The 12,244-nt window shown below is 42.5% G+C and overlaps 1 protein-coding gene across 1 annotated transcript; it reads left to right on the top strand.

Annotated features, from left to right (window-relative positions):
- Positions 1-440: 440 nt before the first annotated feature.
- LOC121532047 (L-amino-acid oxidase) lies at positions 441-11,547 on the top strand. Its single transcript, XM_041837694.2, is given in 11 exon segments — positions 441-595; positions 1,078-1,286; positions 1,419-1,531; positions 6,837-6,891; positions 6,893-7,039; positions 9,214-9,282; positions 9,590-9,726; positions 10,087-10,321; positions 10,323-10,382; positions 10,676-11,002; positions 11,004-11,547. Coding segments are annotated over 11 exon segments (1,533 nt in total). The 5' UTR covers positions 441-564; the 3' UTR covers positions 11,154-11,547.
- Positions 11,548-12,244: the final 697 nt, after the last annotated feature.

Raw genomic sequence — 12,244 nt, forward strand, 5'->3', positions numbered from 1 at the left:
ACTCTGGTTATCTATCATAATCTTGACACCTCTGTCGTTATGTTGTTAACGATTATGAACTAATGTCAAATAGCTGTTCCAGATGTATTTACACCCATAGCAGGCCTGGCTGTCACTTCTTAACACTTTTGATGCCCTATAGATCTTTTATGGGGTACATCTAATTAACATTCAGGTCTAATTTACACGGATGGAATAAATTGATGTACATTACAGTTGTCAGCAAGTAGACCTGGTGAAATGTGTCACTGCTTCTCTGGGTAAATGGCGCAAAGAGGGACAGTGTTAATGTACTTCTATTATTCTCTTCATTTTACAGAGCATACAAGCAGTACTATTGCAATCTCAAAGTAGTCTGTCAACATTCTTCTTGTCAGTCATTGTTGCTAAGTTGTTGTAGTATGCACTGATAAAACAAATGAAACCGAAAACAATTTTCTTTCTCAGGTAAGGTGAGCTTTTAGAGACTTGAAAGTAACACCAGCATACAACTTTATCAGAAAACATATGCTTCGTTTTGCTATAATTTACCTTTGGAAGACGTAATTGGGCTTTGGAGTGAGAATGAGCCCTTATTTGGCTCTGTGTAAATACTGTAAGTATTTGATTGATTATACCCTTTTTCTTCAAAACATCCATTACATTCTTATAGCCTATAATGACAGCTTGATTTGTAAATTAGTGAGAGTTTATTATGGTCTTCAATGTGCACTCAATTTAGCCTACACATTCAAATGTAATTTATGGCTGAGCATGCTGTCGAATTCCACATAAGAGGCTGATTTATCTTAGATTGATTAATGCAACAATGTAAATGTCAACCAGTAACTTGAGCATCTGCTCAACTTCTGCATTACATTTGAACCAGTAACTTTTTGGGTATTTCCAAATGTTGTTAAGAAGTAAAGAAAGGGATGATAGAACATTCTGTCAAAAGTACTAATATGAACAAATAATTTGGATTGATATTATTGGCTATTCATTGTTGCCATTAAATGATCTTGCAATTACTGATAATTGATGTCTTATTTCTTATTCATTTGATTTCCATTCTCATCTATTTCTGGTCTTTCCTAGTCCCTCTGGCCATAGTTGTGGTCATAGTTTTCAGTGTGAATGGAAAGGACCCTCTATTTGATTGCCTACAAGACCCAGACTATGATGAGCTACTTAGGATAGTGGACAAGGGTCTCCCCCACACCAACACACCTCATCATATTGCAATCATCGGGGCTGGCATCTCTGGCCTGACGGCAGCAAAGTTTTTGGAGGAGGCAGGACACAAGGTAGTCACCCAGATTCACTGAACAGTCTCTAAACACAATGTAAATGTCTCATTTCTGTGTCAGTATAACACCTATTACAAATAGTGCATGTGCAGTACATGATCACTTCACTGACTTTTATTGGACCTCCAGGTAACCATAATAGAGTCAAGTGATCGAATAGGAGGACGGGTGGAGACGTACAGACCTAAGGGAGAGCACTGGTACGCAGAGCTTGGTGCCATGAGGATCCCTAACTTCCATACGTGAGTAAGGCCTGTTAGCTCTGACTTACCATTGCAGGATTGGGGTCAGTTGAATTTGAATTCAATGATTTCATGAAGTGAATTGAAATCGCATTGCTTTCCATGAGGATTTTTCAGTTTCACATTTCTTGCTTATGACCCTAACCTTGTATGATAGATATGAGTCAGAGTTTTGCAATGATGGTCATGGGTAGTTCTAGCAGTGGACGCTTATGTAGACGTGAGAGATTCTGAGTTGTAAAAACAGGAAATAAAGCAGTTCAGAATGATCTTGAACGGAGTCAGTGTGCTTGACTCTCAGTCCTATAATCCACAATACAAAGGTATCACAATATCTCTTATCTCCTACCGTTTATTATTGAAAATAACTAAAGTATCTTTTTTTTTTTTTTTTTTTTTTTTTTGGGGGAATGGATCAGCTTAATATTGCAGATAGATTGTATCTTCTATCAATGTAATTGTCTGAATCACTTCCAATCCCCCATGTTTTTTTTTTTTTTTTTTTTTTAAATATATATACTCCCCTTTACTTTTCAACCCCACCATCCTTTCCCTACTTGGAGTAAATTAGTGAACAACAATGCCCAGGCCTCTACTTCCGGTCTATACATACTATCTACACCTTATGGACAGAGTTAATTTTACAATAATTCTACTATATATATATATATATATATATATATATATATATATTGTGATGCCACGAGAGGCTACAGCTTCCAGCGGGATTGCCCAAGTAGTGCAAGGAGACCAGGTTCAACCAAAACAAGGATTTTATTAAAGGTCTTCGGCAACTAACGAAATAATAACACCATTCTGTCTCTCCCAGACCCAACCTCGAGACCGTGTCTCTTCTCTTCCACACACTCACCCCCAGTGTGTCTCTTCCCTTCAACCAAACCTTCAGCTCATCAGCTCCTGATTGGTTTCAGCTGCGTGGGAAGATTGGCCATAGAGGGTTGGAGTTCCCGACCATACCAGCAGATGGAGCCATAGCTGTCTGGGTTTGCAGCCATCTCAGGGGGATGTAACGTCCCTCCAGGACACAGCCTCTCGTGACATCACACATCCCCCTCCTCGGGACCGACGTCCTCGTCGGGGGTAAAGGCAGCGAAGAAGGCATCACGCCGGGAGAGGGCGTCCGCATTGCCGTGTTGCTTGCCAGCCTGCTCTCTCTTCAACTCCTCCACCTCTAGGACCAGGGACTCAGCCTCCTGTTGTCTCTCCTTGAGTTTCTTACTGAACGCATCAGCCTTGGTTTTAGCAGAGTTTAGCTTCTGTTGAGCAGCTTTCAGTTCCTTCTCTCTCTCTGCCTCCGCATTCTTCATCTTGTTCTCCAACACCTTGTACTTCTCCTCTGCCTTCTTTTGGACCTCCTTACTACTGCGCAGGGTCTCCTCACACTCCTCGATGGTCCTGCGCAGCCTCTCCAGCTCCTCCGGTTGCTTAGGGAAGGAGCTCTGTTGGAGTTTAGCCTGGAGGATATCTAACTCTTCTGTCTTCATGTCTAACTGTTGCTTTAACAAACGATACCTCTCAGCGGTCCCCTTCAGACCAGACAGTTCTTTGTCCAGATTCTGTAGCTCCGTCTGTGTGTCGGTCTGGGCACCTGCCATCCCTATCAGAGCCCGGGCGGGAGTGAGTAATTCGGAGGATTGCACCGGAGCCTTCCCAGGATGAGTCTTGCCTCTCCGTTTCCGAGGTACTCGGGTTATCCTCTCCTGAGACTCTCTCCAGAGTGGGTAAAAGGCTGGGCAGTCTCGGTCCAATTAGGACAGGGACGGGGAGGGAATCAACCACCCCGCCGCCGTGTGTATGGTTCCCCGTGTGCTGGTCATTGTAAGTTCAGTAATGGGGTATTCTCTGGTGTCCCCCATGGACACAGGAAACTGGGAGGACTTTCCCCGGGGTCAGACACGTTGGGCCCACCAAATCCTTACGCACCAGGGTGGCCCGGCTACCAGAATCCAGTAAGGCCCTCCACATCATGGTGATTCACAGTTACCGGGCAGGTGGGGGGTCGATCTGGGCCGCCATCTACGACTCCCAAGAGCGAGGCAAAACGGTGTGTGGGTGCTGAGCTGGAGGACTCCGCAGTGGGCATAGGTTCATCGGCTGGTTTCCCACACTGCCAGGAGATATGTCCCATCTCCCCACACCGGTAACACTGTCGAGTTTCCCCCTCCTGGTGTACTCTTCTTGGACCCGCCTGGTTTCTGGTTCCCCCCTGGAGCCGGGATAAGTCCTGACGTGGCTGGGTTCGAGACCTTGGGGTCCTTTGGACGGGTCCTTCCCATTTGTGGTGGGGCCGCACTCCTGGGGTCTTTTCGGGAAGCATTCAGCATCTCCGCTGTGGCCTGGTACTTTTCCACAGCTTCCACGGTCAGATCAGCCGTGGTCAAGGCCTGTTGACTGATGAACCGTTTTGCCTCATAAGGCAGGGGCGCGTAGGTAACGATCCACCACAACGGCCTCCACCACCGCCGCTGCTGTATTCCTCTGCGGATCAGCCATTTCCTTGCGATTCGGACAAGTTCATGCATCTGCGCCCGAGGAGGTTGGTCTGGTTGGAAGGTCCAACTGTGAAAGCGCTGGGCCATACCAAATTTTGTGAGTCCATATCTGCTGAGGATCTCAGACTTCAGGGCATCATAGTCAGTAACCTGGTCAGGGGCCCAGGTCCCCGGACAGCATTCAGCGCTTCCCGGTTAGAAAGGGGGCTAACAGACCAACCCACTGTTGCTTGGGCCAGGCTTCCCTAGTGGCCGTGGCCTCAAATGCATGCAGGTATGCCTCAATGTCATCGGTAGCTCCCATCTTAGATATAAAGTCACTTGCCTTTATTGGGCGGGTATTTTGGACCACCCTCTGTCTCTGCAACTGCAATTCCTCTGCCTTCAGAAGGTTGGCTTTCTTTTGCTCCTCCAAGAGAGCCACGTTTGCTTGCATCTGGGCGTGCTGGCACAGCAACAAGGGCTTTCAATATGTCCTCCATTTCAGTCGGGCGGGGAGCCTACGGCCAACTTGGAAAACTGGGTGATCAAACCTTCGGTATCCTCCTCTGACATGCACTATTAAGCGAGGCGTGCCCGTATTCTCCACCATCTGTGATGCCACGAGAGGCTACAGCTTCCAGCGGGATTGCCCAAGTAGTGCAAGGAGACCAGGTTCAACCAAAACAAGGATTTTATTAAAGGTCTTCGGCAACTAACGAAATAATAACACCATTCTGTCTCTCCCAGACCCAACCTCGAGACCGTGTCTCTTCTCTTCCACACACTCACCCCCCAGTGTGTCTCTTCCCTTCAACCAAACCTTCAGCTCATCAGCTCCTGATTGGTTTCAGCTGCGTGGGAAGATTGGCCATAGAGCGTTGGAGTTCCCGACCATACCAGCAGATGGAGCCATAGCTGTCTGGGTTTGCAGCCATCTCAGGGGGATGTAACGTCCCTCCAGGACACAGCCTCTCGTGACATCACAATATATATATATATATATATATATATTTATTTATTTTTAATTTTTTTGCTCCTGAACTTCTTCTACTCTCAACCTCTCCGATCATTTTCATGATGTCCATCCGGTTTGCTTCTATATGCCATATCTTTCTAACTGTGCTCTTTCCCAAAAGCTCCCAACATACAACCTATATACTTATTATGGACACAGTATGCTTACATTATTAGCTATCTTTGTTATTATTTATTGTTATTTGTTATTAGTCCCATCCTTCAACTCTATTCAATACCTCCCATCTATCTCTTAACACCGTCCATATAGGATTTCTATTTGCCATATATATTTCAACCGTACTGTGATGTTTTACAAAAGTTCTGAACCTTTCTATTCTCATTGCTTCTACAGATTGTGAATTAAAAATAAACATTTTGCTAATAGTATTATTATATTATTGATTGATTGACTATGACTTTTCAGATCACCCAGTAATGCTATCTGCAAGGTTAGTTCCAGGTAAATATTGCAATCCTTTAGCCATTCCTGGACCTGTGTCCAAAAACAAGCTACAAATGGACAGAACCAAAACAAATGATCTAATGATTCTGTCTCTTCACAGCAAATCTGCAGAGCTGGGAAGATTGTATCCCCATATAAATAACATTCTATTGGTAGCAAGAATTTTATATAATAATTTAAATTGAAAGATTCAAATTTTTGAATCCGGTGTCGTTTGCGTGTCAGTTCATAAACACTATGCCATGGGATCGGTACGTCAAAGATCTCTTCCCAACTATTTTGCAATCTATATGGGACGGCTGTCAATCCTTTGGTCCTTAAGTGAAACTGATATACTTTTTTATTTATCACAGTTTTCCTTAACCAATTATGTTCTTTAATGCAAGGCCGACAGACAAGTTCCTTACTTTCTCCCCCTTCCACTTTCCTCTTCCACTTTTGCGGTAAGGCTGCAATTATTTGGTTGTAATTTTGGGTAGAGCAGACATTTCCATGTGTTTTTGTTAGCTGCATGTGCGTCATAACTCCACCAGTCCTACCGATGATATCATTTACGAAGATTATACCTTTTTTAAACATTCTGTCAAAAAAGAACGTTTTTTTTGTCAATTAGTATATTTGAATTTAACCACAATATTTGTTGCATTATTTGTTCTGTCATTTCTGGAGGATTAAATTGAAATTGCAACCAACTTTCTATGGCTTGTTTTAGAAATAGTGACATTTGGGAGATTATTTCCTTTTCAAATAACTGAAAGTGAGAGGTTGTAATCTGAATAAAGGGGAAAAGGCCTTTCTTGAACATTGGGTGAGACAATCTTACTAATTTGCTTGAGAACCAGTTCGGATTTAAGTATAACTTTTGTATGACTGAAGCTTTTTTATAGGTCTAATGCTTTAATATTTAATAATTTCTGTCCTCCGAATTCATATTCATTATACAAATATGCTCTTTTAATTTTGTCTGGCTTGCCGTTCCAAATACAATTGAATATTTTTTTCTCATATAATTTAAAAAACTGTTCGCAGGGCGTAGGCAATACCATAAGCAAATAGGTAAACTGGGATAATACTAAAGAGTTAATCAGGGTGATTTTTCCACAAATTGACAGGTATTTTCCTTTCCATGGTAGTAAGATCTTATCTATTTTTGCTAACTTTCTATTAAAATTTATTGAAGTGAGATCATTTATTTCCTTTGGGATATGTATTCCGAGTATATCCACATCACTCAAGTATCTTATCTAAAATTATTTGCATGGGAATGACAGCATGTGCTCGCTTTTACATCAACAATTCAATGTTAACCATAAGATATCTCACTCCATAGAATTCTGTTGAAGATTGCAAACAATACGGGCCTTAGTCTAAACCCATTCATTGAGGGATGACAATAATACCTACTATCTGGTGAATGGATTGCTGCACAAAACCTATGAGGTGAAAGGGGACCCAGACGTCCTCAACTATACCTTGAATGAAGAGGAGAGAGGGAAGTCAGCTGATCAGCTCTTTGATTTGGCTCTGCAGAAGGTTGGTGCAGAAGCAGGGGAATCAAGTAGGGTTTTAGGGTACAATAGAATTAACTATTATCCTGATCAGTTACAGTGACATCTTATCACAAAATGTACATGACATATACAGTTGAAGTCGGAAGTTTACATACACGTAGGTTGGAGTCATTAAAACGTGTTTTCAACCACTCCACAAATGTCTTGTTAACAAACTATAGTTTTGGCAAATCAGTTAGGACATCTACTTTGTGGATGACACAAGTAATTTTTCCAACAATTGTTTACAGACAGATTATTTCACTTATAATTCACTATATCACAATTCCAGTGGGTCAGACGTTTACATACACTAAGTTGATGGTGCCTTTAAATAGCTTGGAAAATTCCAGAAAATGATGTCATGGCTTTAGAAGCTTCTAACAGGCTAATTGACATCATTTGAGTCAATTGGAGGTGTACCTGTGGATGTGTCACGGTTTCGGCCGAGGCTGCTCCTCCTCCTTGGTCGGGCAGGCTTCGGCGGTCGTCGTCCCCGGTGTACTAGCTGCCACCGTTCGATGTTTCATGTTTGTTTGGTTTTGTCTGTTTGTACACCTGTCCCTTGTTAGTGTTTGATTTGGTTGCCTATTTAGTTTTCGTGTGTGGGGGCAGGTGTTATGTGGTATTGTTTATTGTCAAGCTGTTGCTCTTTTTGTATTACTCTCGTGTTTGTTGTTTTCCGAGAGTCCGCACTGTGTGCGCTATCTTCATTTTACGCACTGTGTGTGTTGTGCGTAATTTGTATTTTGCCTCCCGGTTGGGTTGGCTGTTCGCCTGTTTGGTGCTGCATTTTGTTAACTAAAGTCTGTTGACGAACGCCCGTGTTTCCCTGCGCTTGATTTCCTCACCGCATCTACACTCAGCTACTGACAGGATGTATTTCAAGGCCTACCTTCAAACTCAGTACCTCTTTGCTTGACATCATGGGAAAATCAAAAGAAATCAGCCAAGACTTCAGAAAAAAAATTGTAGACCTCCACAAGTCTGGTTCATCCTTGGGAGCAATTTCCAAACGCCTGAAGGTACCACGTTCATCTCTACAAAAAATAGTACGCAAGTATAAACACCATGGGACCACGCAGCCGTCATACCGCTCAGGAAGGAGACGCGTTCTGTCTCCAAGAGATGAACGTACTTTTGTGCGAAAAGTGCAAATCAAAGGACCTTGTGAAGATGCTGGAGGAAATAGGTACAAAAGTATCTATATCCACAGTAAAATGAGTCCTATATCGACATAACCTGAAAGGCTGCTCAGCAAGGAAGAAGCCACTGCTCCAAAACCGCCATAAAAAAGCCAGACTACGGTTTGCAACGACACATGGGGACAAAGATCTTACTTTTTGGAGAAATGTCCTCTGGTCTGATGAAACAAAAATAGAACTGTTTGCCCATAATGACCATCGTTATGTTTGGAGGAAAAAGGGGGAACTTGCAAGCCGAAGAACAACATCCCAACCGTGAAGCACAGGGGTGGCAGCATCATGCTGTGGGGGTGCTTTGCTGCAGGAGGGACTGGTGCACTTCACAAAATAGATGGCATCATGAGGAAGGAAAATTATGTGGATATATTGAAGCAATATCTCAAGACATCAGTCAGGAAGTTAAAGCTTGGCCGCAAATTGGCCTTCCAAATGGACAATGACCCCAAGCATACTTCCAAAGTTGTACCAAAATGGCTTAAGGACAACAAAGTCAAGGTATTGGAGTGGCCATCACTGTGTGGGCAGAACTGAAAAAGCGTGTGCGAGCAAGGAGGCCTACAAACCTGACCCAGTTACACCAGCTCTGTCACGAGGAAAGGGCCAAAATTCACCCAACTTATTTTGGGAAGCTTGTGGAAGGCTACCCAAACGTTTGACCCAAGTTAAACAATTTAAAGGCAATGCTACCAAATACTAATTGAGTGTATGTAAACTTCTGACCCACTGGGAATGTGATGAAAGAAACAAAAGCTGAAATAAATAATTCTCTCTACTATTATTCTGACATTTCACATTGTTAAAATATAGTGATGATCCTAACTGACCTAAGACAGGGAATATTTACTAGGAATACATGTCAGGAATTGTGAAAACTGATTTTCAATGTATTTGGCTAAGGTGTATGTAAACTTCCGACTTCAACTGTACCTGAGCTATACATGATTTGTTGCAGATAAGAGATTATGTGGAAAGCCATGACTGCCTTGCCATGCTGGACAACTATGACATGTACTCTGTAAAGGTAAAGAAAGAAAGCACTTCATAGCCCTCCTTGTAGGCCTACTGTATATGGTTGGCTTTTATGAGATAACCCATGTTGAGTGATGACACCAGACAAGATACAGCAGCTGCTTTGAGTAAAAACTGTCTTGCAGTTTTCTGACTTGGAAATGAGAATGTGATGGGTTGATATTGATTGTAACATTATTACAACATTATGTATACATTTAGCATATATTGCTTTGAACATAGCCACTTGCCCTTTTCATTCAGCCATTCTACATATACAGTACAGCTAATGTTAAGTGTAAATTGTTTGTTTCTGACAGGCGTATCTTGTGAACGAGGTGAATCTGAGTCGTGGTGCTTTGCGGATGATTGGGGATATTCTGAATGAGAACAGTTTATTCTACACTGCACTCACAGAGGCGCTGTATGATCAGTCTGATATCAATGATGAGACTACGTAAGAATGCCCCTTCTGTATATACACCACCATCAGCTGATTATAGAGAGCCCTACTTGGTGGAGTTCAATTACATCAGCAGAGGGTAGGGGTGGGTCTATGCTTTTGTTCCAACCACAGTAACAAACATGATGCAGCTACAGCAATCAAAGCCTTGACTGAAGACTGTAAATAATTAAACACACCCGTATAGAGGTGTGTTACTTTTCGGTTGGATCAAAAGCCTGGTCGCACAACGGCCCTCTCCAGATAAGACTAGGCACCACTGCCTCACTACTTTGGTTACAACACATTTACACGTGCGGTATAGCCTATGAATGCCAGACTTTACAGCAGTGTGATTATGTTTTTTGTATTCAGCTACTTTGAGGTCACAGGCGGGTTTGACAAACTACCCAATGCCATTTGCAAGGACTTGAAGGGCACCATCCACCTAAAATCCAAGGTGAAACGTATCAGTCAGACCAGCAATAAAGTGACCGTGTCCTACCAGGACCACCAACTCTGGCACAAACCATCCTCCCTCAGCCACTTGACAGTAGACTACGCCTTGGTGACAGCCACCGCCAAGGCTACACTCTTCATCGACTTCCAGCCCCGCTCTCAGCATACAAGATGGAGCGCTGCGGTCGCTGCACTATGATAGCGCCACCAAGGTAAGGGTTGCAGTGTAATATACAGTAGTTAAGGTTTTCTCAATTCTAGGTCTGGAGTGGGGCCTTGGTGATATTTATTTTTTCTTGCCCAGCACTAACACCCCTGACGCATTTAATCAAACTCTCAGTGGTTAGTTGAACCAGGGCTTACTGAGCTAGCAATAACATTTGCAGTCCTGTGGGTCCCCACTGGTGTATTATATACTGTGCATTCTGATAGTTTGATCCTGTTATTTAAAACTGTTCTAATGAGAAGGGCTATTAATAAAGTTGATATCATTATCATTATGAAGGTGGTCCTGATATTCAGTGAGAGGTTCTGGGAGAAAGATGGCATCAATGGAGGGAGGAGTATCACGGATCTGCCCTCTCGTTTCATCTACTACCCCAGCCACAGATTCCCAAACACGGACATTGGGGTCCTCTTGGCTTCTTATACCTTCTCGGATGACGCCACCCTCTTTCATGGGGTGAATGACGAGGAGCTGCGGGCTCTGGTGCTGGAGGATCTTGTCAAGATCCACGGGGAGGGCATACGGCCGCTATGCATCGGAGGATTGGTGAAGAAGTGGGCGCTGGATCCCTATAGTCTTGGGGCGTTTGCCCTCTTCACCCCGTACCCAGCATATAGACTACGCCTCAGAGCTGTTCAGGAACGACAAAAGGATCCACTTTGCTGGGGAGCACACAGCCCTGCCTCATGCCTGGATAGAGACGGCGATGAAGTCTGCTCTAAGGGCAGCCAGAAATATCAATAACCTCAGAGAGTAGAGAACAGGTGCAGTACAGTATACTGTAATCCACTGGTGAAAGTGTTTTTGCCTACATATTTGTGTATGTGCACTATTGTCATGAAATGCCCTCATGGGTTGAGGATCAAACATTCCTGCTAGGCAAAGGTTTGAACACCCTCTTTCCTGGGGGCCAGTTTTATGACTTAACAGCTGGTCATAAATAGTTTGCAGAAAAGTACTCATTTTGGTCTCTATTATGGGAAGAAAAAATGTCCCTGTGAGACAAAGGAAGTCTTCCCGCCAAGACTCCAACATCCAAAAGTGGAAAATGAAACAATATTGCTACTTAAAAGATTGTGGGAAATGGTCAGTGGGGATCTAAAGAATAATCATGTCATATTGTTTATTATTTTGTGATGTCATTAAGGATGGTATCAAGTAATAACTGTAACTCCGAAAGTGTACATATTCTATCTATCAAGTTTACATCTAAATGTTGTATAAAATATATATATGATTAAGTAAGAGTATTTTGGTGAAGATAGGAATGTGATTTTAGTCTTCTAATGAGATAATAGTTTTTCATATAAACTATGCACAGTGACTAGCTACGCCCGAGTGACATCAGAGATTGTGTAAACATGATGGAACGCCCCTTTTACCCCAAGTGCATAAAAAGCCTTGAAAAACAGTCTTGCGATTCTTAGTCCAGTCCACTAGGGACCTGTTTTCAATGTATTACATTAGTAATCAATAACCTATGTGTGTTTGTATTGTGTTATTATTTAGTTAGTTAGTAAATAAATAATTACGCCAATTTGTGTATTGCTGATTCATCAATAAGGTTAGGGTTCTTGCAGGTTCAAGGATTATGCGACATTCAGAATGAGACTGATAAGAGGTAATTATTTGATAAGTGACTATTATCGATATATAACATATCTTCTAAGAGTTTAATTCGGGAGATGGTAACTCGTTAAACAACTTCTTCCATGGTGCCCCAAATTCCTAACGATTTAATTGTTACATGATTAATTTAATCGAGTGACAATTAAACATAGTTAGGTGATTTGATGAATAACAGTCATACATTAAAGTAAGTCATGTCATGACACTACATTACCAAAA

This window comes from Coregonus clupeaformis, unplaced genomic scaffold, assembly GCF_020615455.1.
Source record: "Coregonus clupeaformis isolate EN_2021a unplaced genomic scaffold, ASM2061545v1 scaf1012, whole genome shotgun sequence".
NCBI lineage: Eukaryota > Metazoa > Chordata > Actinopteri > Salmoniformes > Salmonidae > Coregonus > Coregonus clupeaformis.